Source organism: Crocodylus porosus, unplaced genomic scaffold (genome assembly GCF_001723895.1).
Source record: "Crocodylus porosus isolate Cpor-Errol unplaced genomic scaffold, CroPor_comp1, whole genome shotgun sequence".
Lineage (NCBI taxonomy): Eukaryota > Metazoa > Chordata > Crocodylia > Crocodylidae > Crocodylus > Crocodylus porosus.
Genome location: NW_017728949.1, coordinates 37,914,411 through 37,935,930, shown reverse-complemented (window position 1 = coordinate 37,935,930; position 21,520 = coordinate 37,914,411). Strand labels below are relative to the sequence as shown.

Genomic DNA, 21,520 nt, shown 5'->3' with positions numbered 1-21,520 from the left:
AAGAATAATTTAAGGAAATGGTCAAGAACAAAATGTGTTAATTTTACTTCTGAAGAAAGTTAGGTTTAAAAAATAGAGAAAAGGAAACTTACCCATGACAACTACTCTGATTTTCTGAGTGGCAATTCCAGAACTGTTTTCTGCAGTAAGACTATAATAATCACTGTCTTTTCTAGTCACATCCTTTATGATGAGAACAGAAGAATTTTCTGCCTTATGCACAGCAAGACGACTGGATATACATACATCTTGTTCTGCTTTCATCCATTTACACATTGGCTGAGGTTTCCCATAGACATATCCCTCAATTCGGAGCTTCTGTCCAGCCTTAATGTTCATATGATCTGGCATCAAAATCTTAGGTGGGACTACAAAGACAAATACACAAATATATGTAACTCCTTTGAGAAATTATTTTAGTTTTTCATATGTATACCTTCTACATCTTTCTCTGGATCAATAAGGATATTAAAGGCAGTATCCTTGGTACTAACTCTATAGGGAGCCTAAACCTCATGTCTGAATTATGTAGACACCCTGGAACCAGAAATTCTATAGTTGGCAATGTCTGCTCTGACATACAGTTTTGTATTCTGATTTAGACTATAACAGAATATTTTTGCTTGGATTGTTTTCTTGTATGTTTGTAAATATCTAATACACCATTAACACTTTATTGATACTCATTCTCCTTAAAACAATAGGTAACCAAATGGGAGTCTTTAAGCCTGACAATATCACATAATCATTCAGAAGACCCACTGCTCCTGTATTGCTGAGTGTCTCTGGTGGAAATCATGTGACCAGACTCCACCACAAGTTTGTTCTTTCCTTCTTCAGTGCTGCCATCTTTCCCTTTTTCCACTTCCATTTATCCCTCTGCAGAGGATTCTGGTAACTTCATTCAAAAGAAAACTGATGAAATGTAGTGTGGCCATATCCTGCCATCAGCTTGCTTTTCCTTCTCTCCCTTCCAAACCTTCTCCTTATTTTCCTTTTGTTATACATGTAGAAGTTTTGCATTTGGTCTCTTCCTCAAACCCTCCAATTTGCCAAGAATTCTTTCCCATCCTATCTTCTGATCTCTCTCTGCCAACCCTCTCATTCTCTTCTTTACTTCTTGCCTTAACCTATCTTTCTCCACTGGCTCTACAACTCCTCCCCAGAATGCAACCAAGAGTTAGTTTTTCCCATATTAAAGAATTTTACAAAATCCTCAGTTTCATTTTCTTCTGCAACTACAACCTGTAATTTCTAAGTTAATTGATACTAACTACAATTGCTATCTGGAGCAAAAGAGGTTTCTCAAAGTGTGATCTTTTACAGAAGCGCAGAAAAGATTTTAAGGAGTTCTAGAGCTTCTAGAACTTCATCTAAGATCCAAAAAAATTTTAATTCCATTTCTAAATAGATTTTAGTAGCATAGCCAGTATTTATTTAATTACTTACTGAGTTGCTCTTTAATTTCATATATTCCCTCAGTTTCTCTTGGCAAACTTACGCCTACAGCATTTCTAGCTGCCACTCTGAATTTGTATTTCTGTTTTTCTTTCAGGCCAGCTACAACAATGTTCAGATCTTTGACAATAGAATATTGTCTCCAGTGATCTGCAGCTTGTTCTTCTTCTTTATAGCTAATAATGTAACCATCGATTTTAGAGCCTCCATCACGCAGGGGTGGCAACCAGCCTAAAGTGGCACTGTTCTTTGTAATTTCAGTAACTTCAACTTTTCTTGGTGGATCAGGTTCACCTTAAGAAAAAACAAAACAGGAATATTTAAACATCATTATTTTAACTAATAAATGTTAGTGATATTGGTAAGACTGTTGAGTAAGATAAGAATATATTTATTCAACAAGGAATTGATTAATAGATTAATGCTTTGGATTTAGAAAGCACGTCATATTACAAGCTACAGAAGCGATTACATAAATGTGAATATATTATAGTATGCAGTGTGTTGATTTGTACTCAGCAAACATGATTTAAGATTTATACCATTATGACTTAGTGCTTTTGAGAAATCAAAAGCTTATTGGAGGGTAGAACAAATAATAATGCAGCAGTAAAAGAAGCACATTAATAAATACTTACTTAGTGGATCTGTTGCCCGGATTGGCTTTGGTATATCGGCTGGAACACCTGAACCATATTCATTGACAGCAGTTACTCTAAAGAAGTATTCATTTCCAGGTACAAGATTAGCTATTTTGAAACTAGTTTTCTTTAAATCTGCAATAACTGTTGCCCATGTCTTTCTATCAGCCTCACGTTTTGCCAGAATATAGTGAGTTACTGGGCTACCACCATCATTTTCAGGAGGTGCCCATGAGAGTTGACATGACATTTTTGTGACATCTGAAACCTTGAATTCAGCCACAGGTCCAGGAGTATCTAAAAAGAAACATCAATTTATGTATCTGTCCTCCTTGAGCATCCTTACGAAATTAAAATTAAACTGAACTTATAGTTTCTTCTATATGGGAAATTAATATTAGCTATGTACAATGATATTTGTCTTATTAACAATATGGATTGTAACACTTTCTGTAAGATACTAAGGAGAAGAAGAATAAGTAAAAAGTAACATCTTTAAAAATTGTTTCTGATTACTCACCAAGGACTCGGACATTCACAAACACAGCTTTTTCTCCAGCTGCATTAACAAGTGTCAAAGAATATTTGCCTGAGTCATCACGTGTTGAATTGGGGATGACAAGGAAGGCCATTGTGTCAACCAGATCAACCTGGCCCTTTCTGATTACATTGTCAATACCAACTCTTCTCCAAGTGACTTTAGGTGCTGGTCGCCCTCTTACAATGGCAAAAAGTCTAATGGGGCATCCTGCTCTGACTGTGACTAACTTTCTCATGCTTGCATCCAAATCAATCTCAGGTGGTTCTGAAATATAAATTAAATTTAAAAAAAAATTAGATTGTGAAATCAAATCTAAGCAGAGCAAACAAATGATGTATATCTTCACAGAAAATATGTAAAAAATTACCAAGTATTTCTTTAGGAGACACAGCTTCTTTCAGTTCAGCTGGTCTGCCAAGGCCAACCTGGTTTTGGGCAGAAACCCGGAACTCATATAGTTGTTTCTCATCAAGACTGGTAACTGTAAATTCTGTGTGAATAACTTGGGCAGCAACATTACATCGTTTCCATCCTGCATCAGGTTGTTGACCTTCAACTTTTTGTCTGACTTCTACAACGTATCCAATAATTGGAGCCCCACCATCATACACTGGTTTTCCCCAACCAAGAGTAATGGAACCTTTTGTGCTATCAACCACTTTCAGATTAGTTGGAGGACCAGGTGGTTCTGGAAGACAGTTAAAAAAACCAGTTTGTAAATATGTTCAAATAATTAATCTACTTTTTAAATATTTGTTTAAATAAAGCAATAAATACGATAATATGGTACCTATAGGGTCTTTTGCCACTACTGGTCTTGATGGCAAGCTTGGTTCTCCAAGGCCAATTTCATTTTCAGCGCTGACACGGAATTGGTATTCATGATGTGGAATGAGGTTTGTAACTTTCTTGCGTCTCTCTGGGATTGCACTCTTAGTAACAGGAACCCATCTTAATGATCGTTTCTCTTTCTTCTCCAAAATATATCCTGTAATTGATTTGCCACCATCATACTCAGGTGGATTCCAAACTACTGTCATTTCTTCTTTACTAACCCTTGAGACTTCTGGGGGATCAGGACGACCAGGTCTGTCATACTTTGTTTTTGCAATTATTGGTTGTGTTTCTGTGGGTGGGCCAGTGCCCATCTTATTCTCTGCACGGACCCTAAATATATATTCATTGCCTTCTATGAGGCGTGTTACATGTACATAGTTTGTTAGAATAGAGGAAGAGTATGTAGACCAGATCATACGCTTGCTTTCACATTTTTCTAAAATGTAGTTTTGTATTTCACAACCACCATCATCTTCTGGTAGGTCCCAGCTGACAGTACACCTATCACTTGAGATGTCAGAAACCTTCAGGTTTCTTACAGGACCAGGTTTATCCAAAACAATAACAGTTGCATATGCTACAAAACTGCCAGCTATATTAGTTGCAGTAATCACATATTTACCACCATCACTGCGCTTTGATTTTGTGAGAACAAATTTAGATGAATCAGAAGTTGTTTCAATTTTGACTCTTGGAAGTCTTGTTAGGTCTGTGGCATCTTTGTCTTTTGCCCATGTAACTTCTGGTTGTGGCTTCCCTCTAAGTCCTGCCTCAAGTCTAATTGTTTCACCTGCTTTCACAATCAGCACACCACTTAACTTTAAATCAAGCACTGGTTTCTGCAGGTCTTCCTTCACTACAACTTCACTTGTTGTCACCCAGCCACTTTCACCTGCCTCGTTCTTGGTCTGAACTCTGAATTGATAAGTTTTATTTTCAACACATTTATCAACCATATAGTGTGTTTCTTTAATACTGCCTTTATGTACTCTTTCCCATTCATCTGAATCCTTCAGTTTTCTTTCAACATGGTAAGTTAAATTAGGACTTCCACCATCATAATCCGGTCTTCTCCATTTTAGATATACAAAAGTCTTTCCTTTTTCTGCAATGTGAAGATTTTCTGGCTCACCAGGCCTTTCAATTGGATTAATGGCAAGGATAGGTGTCTTGGTCTCAACGACAGGGCCTGGACCTATTTTGTTCTCTGCACATACCCTGAAGAAGTATTCATGGTTTTCTATGAGATGTGCTTTTATTAACCTTTTGGTAAGATCTGAAGAGACAATTGCCCATCCTTTCTGATTCGGTTCACGATATTCTACTATGTAATTTGTAATTTCTGAACCACCATTATCTATTGGGTTTTCCCAAGCAACCATACAAGAATCTTTTGTGACATAACTTATTTTCAGGTTCTGGCATGGTCCAGGTCTGTCAAGCACATTAACAAGGGCATATGCTTGGGCATGTCCACAGCTGTTCTTAGCCGCAATGATGTATTTGCCATGATCTCCTCTTTTAGCTTCTTTCACTTGGAGTTCAACATGAGGGAATTCATGAATCATCTCAATACGTTTTTCTTGGGTTAGTACTTTGCCATCCTTAGACCATGTTATGTCAGGGTCTGGTCTGCCTTTTACTTTACCAGTAATATGGATTATTTGGCCTACTCTGACAGTAATTAAGTCACGACAGGTCACATCTAGTTCTATTTCTGGAGGAGAAAGAATATCCTTTGCAAGAACAGTTTCTGGCACTTCTCTTGGCTCTCCCTCTCCAACAATATTAGCAGCTTTTATTCGGAAACTGTATTCATTTCCTTCAATTAGCCCAGGGACCCTAAAAGCACACTGTGTAATGAGTTTATCTTTATTAATCCTTTTCCACTCTGTAGTTCCGGTTTTCTGACATTCCACAACATATCCCAGTATAGGGCTGCCACCATCTTTAAGAGGCTTTGTCCATACGAGATCAGCTGTTTCTCTTGTCTTGTCTTTTAGTTTTGGATTAATGGGTGGTCCAGGTGGAGAGATGGGACGTGAAATTTTTATTGGGTCAGAAATTGGGGATGGTTTGCTTATGCCAACAATGTTTTCTGCAAAAGCTCTGAATTCATATGTATTGCCCTCAAAAAGGCCAGTGACTCTTAATTTCAGATCAAGCACAGGTGTCTTGTTGACGCGCACCCATTTGCCAGATATTTCCCGACGTTCAAGGATATATCCAATTATTGCACTTCCGCCATCAGATGTTGGTAGAGTCCAAGACACAGTTGCAGCATTTTCTGTAATATCATAAACCACTGGTTTACCAGGTGGGGATGGTGGATCAAACATATGTTTAGCAACTGTGGGTGCAGAATCTAGGGGTGCACCGATGCCTATCTTATTTTCTGCACAAACACGGAAAATATATTCACAGCCTTTCTGCAGACGTGGAACCTTGATTTTTGTGTGATCTGTTCCTGAACTGACCACCCCCCAAGTCTCTTTCTTGGATTCACGCTTCTCAACGATATAGTTTATTATTGGACTTCCACCATCATCTTTAGGAGGACGCCAAGAAATAATCATATGTTCTGGTGTTACTTCAAGAATATTAATTGGACCAGTTGGTGGACCAGGAACATCCAAAACTGTAAGATGAAGAGCCACAGTCTTGCTGCCAGCTATATTTGTTACTGTGAGCAAATACTCTCCTGTGTCTTTTCTTACGCAGTCTTTAATGGTCAATACAGTTGAATAACTGTCAGTGTCAATCTTATAGTTGCCTTCTGTTTTAATTTCATTGCCATCAGTTACCCATTTTGCAGTGGGAACAGGTACACCTCTCATAATTGCAGGAAGTCTTACTGTACTGCCAGCTTTAACAACAAGACCTTCAATTAACTTCACATCCAGTTCCACAAATGGAGGTACTGGAATTAGAAAAAAATATAGAAATAGTCATATATTTTTATCTGTGAAATACTAAAACGCTACCACAATACTAATTAATGAATGAATGAAATAAGAAAACAATTCTACAAACTAAAAAGATACCTAGTTTTTCTTGACACTCTATTGGTATAGTTGTATCTGGAAGACTAAGGCCCACAATATTCTGGGCTTTCACACGGAATCTATATGTCTTTCCTTGCTTTAGACCAGTTACAACACACTCTAGCATAGAGACTGTCTTGAATTTGGTCCACTCCTCTGCACCATCTTCTTGATACTCCACCAAATATCCAGTAATTTCAGCACCACCATCACGATCTGGCCGATTCCAAACAAGGGAAACTTCAGTTTTGTCAGCATCTACATGATGTAGATTCTTTGGTGGCCCAGGAGGATCTTTTAAAAGACAAAATCAAGAGGATTATTAAGATGGCCAAATCTTCCTACCAACAAACAAATATGCTATGTGAACTAAAAAGGTCAGCTCAAATTTCACAAACAAAATAACTCTAAACAAAATAATGCACATAACAGAAAGTACTTACGAAGTGGATCCATAGCTTTAATTGGCTTGACACTTTCCACAAATGGACCTCGCCCATATTGGTTCTCAGCGGCAACACGGAAAAGATACTGAATCCCTTCCATAAGATGTTTAGCCAAATGACTGTGTTTCTTGGAGGATGATGAGATGGGTACCCATTGGGCTGAGGCAACATCTTTCCTTTCTACCACATAGTTGGTAATGACAGAACCACCATCATCTTCTGGCTCCTTCCAGGTGAGATAGCAAGAATCTCTTCTAACTTCACCGACTTGAAAATTTCTTGGTGGACCAGGTTTATCTAATATTTTTAAAGTAAAGAATATTTGTTTAATAAACTAAACAAATTTTGCAAAACATTCAATTTTAGTAGAAAGTAAGTATTTACTAAATGTACTGCTTGCCAATTTATAGTTCTTTCTTCACACAACTACTACAAGTTATGATTTCTTATATCTGGAATCTATTCATATTTTTCTGTTTGCAAACCTTCTTTGTTGCAAAAAAATATTAAAAAGCATACTATACAAAAAAAGATGATTACCTAGTACAAGGACTTTTACTGAAACAGTCTTTGAACCTACTGGATTCTCAACAGTCAAAGAGTAAATTCCACCATCTTCATGGACAGTGTTACGTATTTCCAGCTTACTTCCAACACCTGTAACCTCAATATCTGCTTTGGGTGAAACTTCTCGACCTTCTTTCTTCCATGACACTTTTGGGAATGGAATTCCTTTAATCACAGCACTAAGTCTAAGGGTATCTCCAGTTTTTACATGTTGTTCCCTTGCCATATTAGCATCAAGTATCAGCTCAGGAGGTTCTAGGAGAAGGATCACAGTTTTAGGAAACAAAGTAATTCTGGGCAAATCTTTTATTAACAAACTTTTCTCAGTTTATTTCACTTACCAAGTCTATCCTTTACTTCCACTGGATCAGGAACATAAGCTGGTTCTGATTCACCAGCTGCATTAACTGCCATGACTCTGAACTTATAGGTCAAGCCCTCGGTAAGGCCAGTAACCTTATATTTTGTTTCAGGGCAGGAGTCTGGTGTGAGGTTGGCCTTCTTCCAATCTTCATCCCCAACTTTCTGATACTCAACGAGATAGCCAATGATCTTGCCTTTGCCATCATGCCGTGGTGGTTGCCAAGACAAATCAACTGAGTTTTTAGTTTTATCTACTGCTTCCGGGTTAACAGGTGGACTTGGCTTGACTGCAAAAAAAAATTAGAAAACACTGAAATAGGTCTGAAAGGAATATTTAAAAACAACAGAAATTATGATTGAAATGTTTTATACTGTACCAATTGGATCTCTTGCGAAGACTGGCCTTGACGGTGGGCTAGGATCACCAACCCCAATTTCATTTTCTGCTGAAACACGGAATTCATATTCACAGCCTTCAAGGAGGTCAGGTACTTTGAACTGAGTGGCTGGAAAAATTGGTTCTTTGGTGACTCTGGCCCATCGATTAGACATTGTTTCTTTCTTTTCCACAATGTAAGTGGTGATTGGCTTGCCTCCATCATATGGTTTATTCCAAATTACTAAGGCAGAATCTTTGGTAATATCCTTGATGATTGGTTGTTCAGGTGCATCAGGAACACCTGAAAAATGTTTTTATATTTTATATTAATAAGTATGTACAACAAACAGTTTGACAGTTAAAGTATAAAAGTAACAAGTAACATACTGAAACGATCCTTGGCCTTTACTTCATCAGATACTAAAGGATCACTTATGCCATAAAGATTTTCTGCAAAAATTCGAACAAGATAATTTCTTCCCTCAAGCAGTTTAGGAACTTTGCATGTTGTCTTGACGGTGGCAGATGTTACTGGCATCCAAAGGTCTCTATGTGAATCTTGCTTCTCAATGATGTAATTTGTAATTGGACTGCCACCATCATCCAATGGAGGTTTCCAGGAGATTACCATGTGATCTTTATGAACTTCTTCAAAGATAACTGGGCCTACTGGAGGCTGAGGACGATCTATTAGGAGACACAATAAAAAGGACACATTTATTTATAAATGTATATAATTTAAGTACTACACAGATTCAACAATATCAATACACTACTCTAAACATAGCTAGGAATTAGAAGTGAGGTTTAATGTTTCTAAAAAAGAATCAGGACACCTAAGCCCTATTCTAATTTGTACTGCTGTCTTGCAAAGATCTTGAGGGAGTCATTTTCCTTACTGTGGCTTCTGTGAAAATTGGCTAACACTTACCTATCTCATTAGGCTTAATTTAGTGCTTCATGCTGCTTTTAGACTCAAAGCTCTCTCTGCCCTCCCCAAAATGCCAGCTCTTAGCTTTTGCTCATTTTTTACTATGGAAAAATAATAGAGCAATTCTTCTTTTGCAAAAAAATCAGAAAGACCAAAACAGGTCAGAATGTTTTTGATAATATGGACTCCTATTTGAAATTTCTGGTATGATCTTGTGAATCATGTGTTGGTGTTTGCACAGTTAACAATGTTAATAATTCACAGCACCCTGCAGCACCCTTAAAAGGATCTTGGGGCACCCCAGAGTCCTGTGGCACCTTGACTGAGAATCACTGGCTTACTTAATTAAATGCTTTACAGTCCTGCACTGAAATTTGCAAAAATAGTGCAAAATGTTACTGTTAGTGTTTGCCAAATTATGATAATCCATACACTAAACCAGAAACTAGTTGAATATACAGGGTCAAAGAATAATATGACAACACAAGTAATGAAGCTGCAAATTCAAAATATTAATATAAAAAACTCATTTTAATATTTAATCTTTTTATTATTCAGGCAGGTACTATCAAAAGCAAAGACATTATTGTGACTCGGTAAAACTTACCAACAACAGTAACTTGACAAATGCCCTTTCTTGATCCTGTGCTGTTCTCTATAGTGACACAATATTTGCCTGAGTCTTCACGGGTGGATTTTAATATCCCTAGGCAGAGGGTTGAGGGTGTGGTCTGAATCTTTGTGCGCTTGTCTTCTTTAACTTGAATATCATCCTTTACCCAAGTAACCTTTGGTGCAGGCTTGCCTGAGTAATGTCCAGTCAGGCTAAAAGCTTCACCAACACGAACAGTAAGCTTGTCTCTAAAGTCAAGATCAAGCATTGGAGGAGCTAAAAGATATTTAAAAAAAAAAGATCAGCAGCAGTACTGCTAAAAAGCAATAAATAGATAAATATGACTCATTGTTTTCAAAATAAAAAGGAACAATAAACACATACCTATTTCATCCCTGCATGTGATTGGTTTTGTGCAGAATGATGGCTTGCCTTGTCCCACAATATTGCAGGCACAGACACGATACTCATAGGTGTCACCCTCTTTCAAACCTTCAACAGTATATTTCCTGTCAAGCATTTTCTCCTTGGTAATTCTATTGAATTTCTCTTTTCCAATGAGACGGCTTTCTAGGACATACATGGTTATGTCCGAGCCTCCATTATATTTTGGGGGGTTCCAAGTCAATGTAACAGAATCCTTGGTAATTGCTTTTACCTCCAGATCTTCTGGACGGTCGGGTACCGCTGTGAATACACGTAAGTAATGTAGTAAATACCGTTTTTTTTGTGGAGTTTTTTCTTAAGACAATTTTTGAAATGAAAAAACCCATTACTTACTTATGGGTTCTCTGATGACAATCTCTTTTGTTGTCTCTACAAATGGACCCATGCCAATCATATTCTCAGCTGCGATTCGGAAAAAGTACGCCTTTCCTTCAATCAGTCCCTGAACAGTAGCGTTCTGTCTTGTGACCGTATAGCTTACTGGGGTCCAAGCTTTACGCTCTGCTTCACGTTTTTCAATTATATAGTTGGTGATTGGAGAACCACCATCATCTTCTGGAGAAAACCATGTCAGTTTGCAAGAGTCAGTGGTAAGGTTCTCAGTAAGGAATGGAATTCCGACTGGACCTGGTATATCTAAAGGAGAAAGGAAAAATATGGATTTAAATTTATATTTTGGATATTAGGAAACTATGCTTTTTAGAATAAATTTTATACAAATCCTGAAGTTCCTATTTACCTAATACATCAACAATAATAGTTTTCTTTCGTTCTCCACCTGCATTTTTGGCAACAAGAGTATACAGACCCTGGTGGCTTCGTTTGCAATTCTTAATGACCATTGATGAACTAATAGCTGTTTCTTCAATTTTAGCTTCTTCTGGTAAAGCTCTGTCATCCCTGCTCCAGGTGATTGTTGGAGTTGGCTTTCCAGAGACATAAGCTATGATCCGGATTACACCCCCGGCATGAACCACAATTCTGTCTTTGACACTAGCATCCAGATTAACATCAGGAGCGACTGTAAGAAACAAAACAAAGGATTTCAGCATATTTTTACTTTTTTACTTAGACTGAAAAAAATTAATAAACAGATATTAATGCTAAGTACCTATTCTGTCCTTTATTTCAATAATATCTGTAACTTCTCCAGGCTCTCCAATACCAGCAGCATTTACTGCTCTAACTCTAAATTTGTAGAAACTTCCTGCTTTTAATCCTGCCACAACAAACTTGGTTCCTCTTACTTCTTTATCTTTTACCTGGAAAACAAATTATGACATCAGTAAATACCAGAAAATCACTAATTCCTTTGTGGTGTTCAGGTTTGGTGAAAATTTTATATATGGAATAACATATATTTCAGATCCTGTTGCACATTCACATCACTCATGTACAAATACATAGGATGAACAATCCATAAACAAATCATGCAGGAAGATTCTTAATGTGTCACATGTAGTTTGAAAAGGTCAATGTGAAGGGGATATTGGTAAATTCAGGACAGTGACTTGGAGAGTTATAATTTTGTGGGTTTACATGCCATAAACCCATGTAGAGTGACATATAGGAACTACAGTGGAGGTAATGGGGTTCATAGTCTGAAGCACAAAAACATAGTTTGGATAGTTATAAAATGTGACAGAATTCAACAACTGGCATTTATATCCAACATTACTGTGTTGAGGTGTTATCTTTTATTCTGTGGGTGTGTCTGTGGAAGCTAATGTTCTGACGAATTAGCTCCAGAGTAAAATGTCACTGTCTATCTGTTGACCTTATTAGGTCACAGTAGACCAATAACCACCACTGCTGGGTAGTTTGGCTAGACACAAGTACTACCCTTCAGCATCATTTTTTTGACTTGTAGCAGCCCTGCACTGTTTTGACCAGGCTCCATGTGCAGCAGGGTGGGGCTGGGAGTGGAGGTGAGGGCGAGGGCTGGCCGAAGCACTAGGGTGCTTCAGTGCACCCTTATGCTGCAGCCAGCTGCTCCACAGCACGTGGAACCCCGTTGGAGCTGCTCTGATGGGGCTCCATGGGCTGTGGAATGGCTGGCTGGGTCACCAGGGTGCTTCAGTGCAAGGCTAGCCATCAGGGAGCCCTCACACTGAAGCACTGTTATGCCCCAGGCAACCCCCGCACTGCAGCACATGGAGCTCCATTGAAGCAGTCAGCCCAGGGATACTCCAGTGGGGCTCCATGTGCTGTGGTGCAGCTGGCTGGGACACAAGGCTGCTTCAGTGTAGGGACTGCCTCAGTCAGCTCCCCCTTTGTCCCCACACTGCACATGGAGCCTGGTTGGAGCAGCCTTGGGCTGGCAGGATGACCCCCCAGGTCTTGTGTCAGTCTGAGTTGGTCTGACTGGGCTCCATGTGCTATGCACAAGTAAACTCCCTAGCAATATGCTCCAGAGTTTTTTGCTCCCAGACACATATTCAGACAGCACACCTGGGAGCAAAAAAGTCTGGAACAATAAGAGCTGAAGTTTATTTGTGTACATTAATTGCATGCATAGATGTGCCCTGTATGTCCCAGTGACACTATTTGTTTATATTATTGAAAAGAAAGAAAACATGGATGTATTGGCCACATAACTAGGATAGATTCTAAATTAGCATGTCCACCTACCTTTTCCCATTTTTCTGTCCCTTCTTCTTTATATTCAACAATGTAGCCAGTAATTCTGGAACCACCATCTTTTAGGGGCGGAGTCCATTCCAGATCAACAGATGATTTTGTCCAATCAGTAACTTTTGGGAACGGAGGACCAGGTGGGGCTGGAAAAATATTATTGCACCATTACAGTACAGCAATCACTTTTTGTTTTCATCAGACCGTTTTTAATTGAAAAATATAAATCTAACATATTTACCAATAGGATCTCTGGCAATTTCTGGGTCAGATGGCATGCTTGGTGGACCAACACCAGCTGCATTAATAGCTGATACACGGAACTGATATTCTGAACCTTCAATAAGACCAGTTACTTTGTAAGAAACACCTAGTGTCATAGGTTTGATAGGATCACGGTTAACCCTGGTCCATCTTTTTCCAGTGGTATCCTTGCGCTCCAGCCAGTAACCAGTCACAGGGGAGCCTCCATCGTGTTCTGGTTCCTCCCAGTTGACTGTCATAGAGTCATGTGTTATGCTGCTAACTGTAGGCTTGTCACATGGCCCGGGAACAGCTGGGGGAAAAAAGTTGCACATATTTTTTAAATAAATAAATAAATAAAATACAAAATTTCTGAATTCCATTTAATAACTGTGAAGCATTAACTTTCTTCTGCACTTTTGGGTGTGTTTATCCTTTCATTGCTCAGTCTGCTCTTGGCCAGGTAAGGAATATTCTTCTTTTGTCAGATCTGATTGTTTTTGTTTTGTCAGACTTTCCAGATCAGTGACTCAGGGGTTAATTGTTCATTCTTTATTTCTTCTCTGAGTGAAGACATGAAAAAAAAGACTTCCAGAAGGATTCAATAGTATCCAAACTAGATTATGATGTGATTCAGATTAAGAAAAAGAAAAATGCTAAAGACATGTATTTTAAGACAGGGCTATCCAACTTCTAAATGCAATGAAGAGTGGAGGGCACATCCTGCATGGTCCATGGGTGCCACTCCCCTGTCTGTACCACATCACGTTGCACAAGCACTTTAACTTTTAGGTCTCCCACTACACTGTGTTGCATAGTTTCCTGGCACCAGGGTCTATGCAGTGCAGCACCATGCTGCCTCCTGGGGCAGGGACAGGAAATAAAACCAGAAGAGGGAGGGGGAGCCCTGAGACCCTGGCGGCTGCTGCAGCTGAATAATATGGGAAGCGGGAGCCACGAATCAAGCCCTGGCAAGCACATACAGCCTGTGGGTCACCAGTTGGAAAGCCCTGTTTTAGGATATAGTAGAGAAAAGAGAGAAAATAAAAGTCTCAGTATTGGCTACATAACTACTTACCTAATATAACACATTCTTCAAATTATTCTAGAAATTTTAGATAAGTAGGAATGGTAAAATGATTATAGCAACAGCTGCTATAATAGATAAATGGAGTTCTTGTGTTCTGGTATATCAGTTAGCAGAGGTTTTGAGAACAAATTACAACATTTGAAAATACCATACATACTGAAAAGGTTTCTTGCTGTTTCTGGTTCACTGTCAAGGGGTTCACCAGTGCCATATTTATTTTGTGCCAGGATGCGGAATACATATTCATGGCCTTCCAGCAACTTGGGTACTGTGAAGATGCATTCCTTAGGCTCATTGGACACATGTACCCATGTTCTTCTGTTAGCTTCCCTTTTCTCAATAACATAGTTTGTAATCTTGGAACCACCATCATCTTTAGGAGGAAGCCAAGACAATGTCATCTGATCAGCTGAAATGGACTCGAATTTAATGGGTCCCACTGGAGGTCCAGGGCGGCCTAAAAGATAAATTTTAAGAAATAAACATTCATTAATAAAATATATTTAAATAAAAACAATCACATGAATAGAATGAGTAGATTCCATTGTAAAAAAATTCTTGGTATTTTACCTAAAACATTTAGCCTCATCTCCTTTGAAGCAGTTCCCAGATTATTAACAGCTGTTAAAGTATACAAGCCTGTATCTTTTCTGCGAGACTGCTGGATCACCAAGGTGCAAGTATCTTCACTAACAACCTTATTGACATGTTGATCATATAGTACTGGCATTTTCTCATCAGGTTTTTTGGGAGGAGCTTTAAACCAGGTCAATGTGGGGAATGGCACGCCTTTCACTTTGGCTACAATGTTAATATCGGTTCCCTCTTCAGCCTCCATAAATTCTTTGAGTTCAATGGAAGGTGGACCTAGGATGAAACATAGATAAAAATAAATTGCCATTAAAAGGGGCAAAAAAGCAAATTATTTTACAATTGTGCAATGAATTCAAACTCCAGTCAGCACTTACATGTCTGATCCTTGACAATGATTGGGCCAGCTGTAGCTGATGGTCTGCTGGGACCTGCTTCATTTACAGCTTTGACCCTGAACTCATATTCTGCACCTTCTACCAGGTCCTCAACAGTAAACTTTGTTTCCTCTACATCACGTTTGCTGCACTGTTTCCAAGCCTCTTTCCCTTCCCCAGTGCGATCCCAGCGCAGACACTCAACAATATAGTGTGTAACAGGGGCACCACCATCATTTTTGGGAGGTTTCCATGTCAAGCCAACAGTATTCTTAGTTACAAGACCAATCTTGAGTTTGATCGGTGGATCAGGAGGATCTTTAAAAATGAAACACAAATAGAAATCAATCTATGCTATAGTTGCACCAGTATCATCATAGGAATTGAATTATTGCACTTTGATTTAGCTTACGAATTGGATCCCTGGCTGTGGTTCTTTGGATGGTGTCTGCAGGGGGCCCAACACCAAAGCGGTTTTCTGCACGCACACGGAAGAAATATTGTTGGCCAGCTATGAGATCAGGTACAACGAAGGAAGTGCTTCCACAGTTTGGATTGACTTTTGTCCAGGCCTTCCCTTCAACAGTCCTTTTCTCTATCACATAACCTTTGATTCTGTCTCCACCATCATTGTCTGGCATCTTCCATGAAAGTTTGCAAGTGCATCTTGTTATATCACTCACTTTGAGGTCTTTTGGTGGGCCTGGTGCATCTATTAGCATTAAAACAAAATGGAAACCATTTTATTTTAATATCTATAAATTATAGCTATTTTGAGAATGCTATTTGAAGTAGAGCTCTGTTTGCAAGTTACAGTCTTACCCAAGACATAAACTCTAACATTTACAGTCTTCTGCCCTGCTTTATTTTTTGCTGTAATACTGTATCTCCCAGAGTGGCCTCTGTTACATTCAGGGATAGTAATCTCTGAAGTTGTATCAGTTGCTTCCACCTGCACATGAGAAAAGATATAGATCACTTACAAATATTTAAACATATAGCAATTGGTGCTATAGAAATAATTTGAAGTATTTACATTACCTGAGCCTCTTCAGGTACATTGTGGATTCCATCCTATAAATAAAGGGCAAAAAAGTAAATACACAAGGATTTTATAAGAATTAGCAATTTAGAAAAGTACTTTCTTCATTTATTAACCTTTACTGTTTTCTTAGCTTCTCCTTCAAACTCCCAAAATGTTTTTGGAACTGGACGCCCTTTGATAACAGCTGGAATTTTAATTGTGGCACCAGCACGACAAGAGAGGAAATCTTGTGCTCCAATATCAAGAAATATTTCTGGCTCTTCTGCAAAAAATAAGTAGAAAAGGAGAGAGAAAAATTTTTAAATATAATTCTCAGATATGTCATTGATATTAAAATTCAGAAAGCTGTCCACTAACTTTTCATAGTACCTGTAAAAGCACACAGGACCTATACATATATATAAACTGGTTTGCTTTACCTAAAAGGATGGGACATTTGTTACCTCTGCTTTTGCATGGGTTATACAGTATCTACTATAGGTGGCTGTATGTGTATTTTCCATTTTCTGTTTGATCATGCTTTTTTCATGGTCACCATGCCACTTTCTTAGGTTTGCACCTTCTTTGGTTTTTCTCTTGTATAATTATTTTCTTGCCTACTTCTTTGAATATGCTTAGTTTACTATAGTGGACAAAGATGCTTGAACTCATGCATTCCAGCCATTACATTTCTTTAAGTGTGGACACATGACATGGTTACTCCAGAGTAATTGAACGTTAGGGTAAAACTGGAGTGGATACATGATATCCACCCTGACACTGGTACTCCATGCTGGAATAAAGATACTTCTCAGAAAGTAAGGCATACATTGGTGGAAGATGCACCACAGTGTCAACTGGGCGTCTAAGGCTCTTGTCAGTTTCATCTCATACATTCCATGCTGTAAGAGTGCTTACTACAAATACTTATCTCTGAAGAGATGGTTACATGTCTGCTCTAGACACCAGTGTAATTCTATACCACAGAAAACTCTGAAGTAAACATGTACTATATCTGCAACCTATGCCTCCTAAAGAACATGCTGATCATGGGAAGGATCTATATCTAAATACTTAATCCAAGGACTCTTACCTAGAATCTCTTTGGCAGGTATCTCTGATGTTGCAAGACTTGGTTCTGATTCCCCAGCAGCATTTACAGCTTTCACTCTAAAGCGGTACTTTCTGAGTTCTTTCAAATTGGGTGCAACACATTCACAAGTAGGGAACAGCTTGTCACCTTCATTAACTTTCTTCCAATCAGTGCTACCTTCTTCTTGCATCTCAACAATATATCCTTTTATAGGACTACCACCATCTTTTTGTGGAGGCTTCCATGCAAGAGATATGGTTGATTTAGTTCTGTCTTTGACTTCTGGGCAAGATGGTGGACCAGGTACAACTTGTAAAAGAATGAAAAGAGTTTTATCACTTTTATCACACTTACGTATAAAAAAAGAATGGCAGTAAAAACAGAAATTATAATGCCATGCTCATGTATAATGGCATACTACATGCTCCTATAAACACTTCATGTTATGTATATTTGCTCAAGGGTAAACTGCAATATAAATATGAAATAACTATAATAAGATAATATGGAACAACAACAAAAATAAGTCTCTAAATATCAAGTGTCTGATTTTGACACAGTCACTGGATTTCAATTGCTAGAAAAGAGGAGTAAGTGGAATCAAAATCAGGAACTAATTATCTTAAATACTACATGGTTATTAATAATAAGAAAACCACTTAGGGTACAACTGTATTATTTAGGTACTAATTCTGCAAACATTTAAGCAGGGGTCTAGGAACATTGAATTCCAAATGAGTAACAGTAGCAGAAGTTCTTCTTTATGTAATCTAATCCTTAAAACTATTTATATATATATATATATATATACTTACATATGGGATCTGCTGCTAAAACAGGATCCGATGGTTCACTGGGAGGGCCAATTCCAGCAATATTTTCAGCCATAACTCTAAATTGGTATTGAATGCCTTCTATCAAACGTAGCACATTAAACTCCAGGCCCTTCACTGATGGTTTAGTTACTGGAGCTCTGTTTACACGTGACCAATAGACACCTCCCTCCTCTCTCTTCTCCAGCCAGTAGCCAGTGATTGGGGCTCCACCATTGTCCAAAGGAGGCTCCCAAGTCACCAACATTGATGACCTAGTGTGATCTATGACTTTTGGTTTTTTAGGAGGTCCAGGAAGGCCATAGGGATCTTTAATAACCACTTTCTCTGAGAGGCATTCATCGCTTATTCCGTATTTGTTTACTGCCCTGACTCTAAACTGGTATTCGCCGTTTGTTGTAAGTTTCCATACCTGAAAAAATAATGTTTTTAATGAATAATGGTTTCCAAAATGAACTTGTGTTCATTTTCATTGTTTGAATGAGAATGTCATAATGCTGTGCTCTTGGCAGGTGCAGACTTACAGTTTTGCTCGCACTTACTGCCCTTTCGGCAAAATGGCAATGTACTGGAGGGGAGCTGAGAATGAATTTTACTAAGAGATACAACAGCCGTTCAGAATAACAGACTAAAGGAAAAACCTGACATATCAGTCAAACCTGACTGTGATTGATAATATACTATTGTGGTTTCTTCCATCAATGAGAATTATTTTGGTATGTACCAATATAATTAATTTTTAATGGAAGCTCAGAGTGAATTCTCAGTGAAATGCTTGTCAAATCAAATCAAAGGTCCAGCCTAGACTAGCAGCTGACTGAAGCAGGTATGGTTAAGATACACCAGTTTCTGTAGCCAACAGAATACTAGGAAGTGATGTGATTAGTATCTCCTTCCGCCACTTCCGATCCAGCAGTTTAAATGGGCTTGTACCTTAGGATCAATTAGCCTTTGGCATAAGTCCAGAGCAAGGCTTGGATTCACAGTGCTAGAGCCATAGTGAGATACCCTAACTGCTCTGCCACTGAGCCCCAATGAAATCCTTATACAAACTAAAAAATAACTTGAAAAACATTTATAACTGGAAAAACATTTAATAAAAATATACTGGATTTACAAAGTCCATACAAGCATATTTCCAAAAACAGAATTCATCAATCACCAGAAAAATCTTCTCACTCCTTAAAAAATATCTAAAATTACTTTTCTGCTATAAACATAAGGAGACAAAAATGATTATGTCTTCTTAACTTACATATATACTTACTTATAAAACAAATGACAATATAGAATGTGTAGTTACTTTTTTGGAATTTAAGGACAATCTAGGCACACACATAGACAATACTGATTATCTAAATACCTGTAGAAGGTAGTAGGGTACTAGTCCAGATCCCTATATATTTTTTCATGTGTTCATTGCATTGGAAATTCATTTTATTTTAGTATTGTACATGCCTTACTCTTATTATTCAAGTATGTTAAATTATATAAAGATAATTTTGCAATTTACAGGAAAGTTAAGATAACTTTACCCCAAATCGCCTCTCAACTGCAGTGTTGGTGACCTCCTCCCATTCAGATTTCTTTCTACTGGCATCACGCTTCTCAATAATGTAATGGGTAATTTCACTGCCACCATTGTCAAGAGGGACATCCCAGGTCAAAGTACAAGACTCTGCTTTAATATCAGAAACTGCAAGGTTTCTTGGTGGAGAAGGACGATCTAAATAAAAACCATACAAGAGAAAAGTATACTGAGTAAAAGGCAAAAACACAATATTTGTGTTCTGTTCTTCCAAATGTTACATGCATACCATATACTTCAACATGGGCATTGCGATATGCTGCACCAAGACGATTTGAGGCAGTCACTGTGTAAGTGCCTCTATCATCCCTCAATGCTTTAGGTATAATAACTTCAGTTTTTGCATCACTTCTAGATAGTTCTTCCTTCGTTATTTTAAGTGCAGCTGATGTTTTGTCAATTACTGCTTCATTTTTAGTCCATTCAATCTTAGGCATAGGTAGGCCTGTCACATCAGCTGGAATATTAACTGGTTCTCCCGCCATTACTTTGATAGTATCTCCTCTCACAGCTAGACGGAGTGTGACAGCTGGTGGTACTAAAAAACAAAACAAAAAAATAAGAGAATGAAGTTTAGGAAAGAAAAAGTATAGAAATCAGCATGTAGATTTTTGGAGAGTATTGTAAGTGGTTGTACCTTCATCATCTTGTATAACAACATTAAGAGGCAGTGACGGTTCACTTTCACCAATTTCATTGACTGCTTTGACACGGAATTCATACATGTGCAGCTCATCAAGATTTTCTACAAGAAGGGAAGTGGTTGGACAGAGCCTCTTGTTAACTCTTACAAATTCATTTGAGTCGTGTCTTCTTTTATCAACAAGGTAGCCTAAGATAGGGCTTCCACCATCATTACGTGGAGGTTTCCAATCAAGTGTAATACTTGACTTTGTCCTCTCTGTGTACATGAACCTCTCAGGTGCTGTTGGAGGACCTAACATAAAAAGGAAATATTAATGAAAAGTGTAAGCAAGCATAATCAAAGCTTCATTTCATATTTTAAGAAGATGAAATTAAACAGAATTGGCTTCTAAATATAGATTCTTGTATGTCATATCTGCATTATTGTACATAGTCAAACATTTTGTCTGGTAGTGAACTAACTATAATAGACAAGTTGTTCAGCTATAATTTAAAAAGAGCATGTGACAAGAGAAACTACTTGCTTAACAGGAGAGATGAAATTGTTCTCTCCTACTACTTTTCAGAAAGGACAATTATAATTTTACATTACTATTTGAGAGCTCACACTTCAGCAGTTATTCTGTTGAAGCTCTTTCCCATAGTAGCGAAGACTGAATGCTACAAGGACTATTACTGGTAATATAATAGCTATGAATGTATTGTATATACAGTATATTGTCCATACAATATTAATGACCAAACCATTCAGCAAACCATAGATCTCTATATTTAATCATTTATATAATCATTAAAGTAATTATTTTACCTAGTGGATCAACTGCAAGAATAGGTCCTATTTCAACAGGTGGACCACAGCCAAACTTATTCTTGGCAAAAACACGGAATCTATATTCCTGTCCTTCAACGAGACCGGTAATATCACATTTAGATCTCTCTGTGTCTACAGCTAGTCTCCAAGTATGCATTTTGGCATCTTTTCGTTCAACAAGAAAGCCTGTGAGATCACTTCCTCCATCATCGTCAGGGTCAGACCAGTTAAGCAGACACATCTTTCTGTTTACAACAACAGGTTTTAGGTCTAGTACTGGCCCAGGAACATCTGAAAAAATAAATAAATATACAAAATCATAAG

General features: G+C 38.0%; 1 protein-coding gene across 1 annotated transcript in view; it reads right to left on the bottom strand.

The window, feature by feature from the left end:
* The window catches only part of TTN (titin), a 273,859-nt gene that overhangs the window by 54,806 nt on the left and 197,533 nt on the right, over positions 1 to 21,520 (bottom strand). The window contains exons 239-270 of the mRNA XM_019553528.1: positions 21,194 to 21,487; positions 20,378 to 20,677; positions 19,970 to 20,278; positions 19,688 to 19,878; positions 18,135 to 18,564; positions 17,320 to 17,628; positions 16,361 to 16,509; positions 16,244 to 16,276; positions 16,025 to 16,154; positions 15,615 to 15,914; positions 15,203 to 15,520; positions 14,805 to 15,101; positions 14,392 to 14,691; positions 13,143 to 13,457; positions 12,899 to 13,047; positions 11,379 to 11,529; positions 11,007 to 11,288; positions 10,601 to 10,903; positions 10,205 to 10,507; positions 9,815 to 10,096; positions 8,664 to 8,963; positions 8,275 to 8,577; positions 7,876 to 8,184; positions 7,508 to 7,789; positions 6,965 to 7,264; positions 6,522 to 6,815; positions 3,431 to 6,397; positions 3,008 to 3,328; positions 2,620 to 2,904; positions 2,097 to 2,396; positions 1,450 to 1,752; positions 93 to 368 (exon numbers count right to left, since the gene is read on the bottom strand). Of these exons, the coding sequence (XP_019409073.1) occupies positions 93 to 368; positions 1,450 to 1,752; positions 2,097 to 2,396; positions 2,620 to 2,904; positions 3,008 to 3,328; positions 3,431 to 6,397; positions 6,522 to 6,815; positions 6,965 to 7,264; positions 7,508 to 7,789; positions 7,876 to 8,184; positions 8,275 to 8,577; positions 8,664 to 8,963; positions 9,815 to 10,096; positions 10,205 to 10,507; positions 10,601 to 10,903; positions 11,007 to 11,288; positions 11,379 to 11,529; positions 12,899 to 13,047; positions 13,143 to 13,457; positions 14,392 to 14,691; positions 14,805 to 15,101; positions 15,203 to 15,520; positions 15,615 to 15,914; positions 16,025 to 16,154; positions 16,244 to 16,276; positions 16,361 to 16,509; positions 17,320 to 17,628; positions 18,135 to 18,564; positions 19,688 to 19,878; positions 19,970 to 20,278; positions 20,378 to 20,677; positions 21,194 to 21,487 (11,385 nt within the window). The remainder of the gene's footprint in view (positions 1 to 92; positions 369 to 1,449; positions 1,753 to 2,096; positions 2,397 to 2,619; positions 2,905 to 3,007; positions 3,329 to 3,430; positions 6,398 to 6,521; positions 6,816 to 6,964; positions 7,265 to 7,507; positions 7,790 to 7,875; positions 8,185 to 8,274; positions 8,578 to 8,663; positions 8,964 to 9,814; positions 10,097 to 10,204; positions 10,508 to 10,600; positions 10,904 to 11,006; positions 11,289 to 11,378; positions 11,530 to 12,898; positions 13,048 to 13,142; positions 13,458 to 14,391; positions 14,692 to 14,804; positions 15,102 to 15,202; positions 15,521 to 15,614; positions 15,915 to 16,024; positions 16,155 to 16,243; positions 16,277 to 16,360; positions 16,510 to 17,319; positions 17,629 to 18,134; positions 18,565 to 19,687; positions 19,879 to 19,969; positions 20,279 to 20,377; positions 20,678 to 21,193; positions 21,488 to 21,520) is intronic.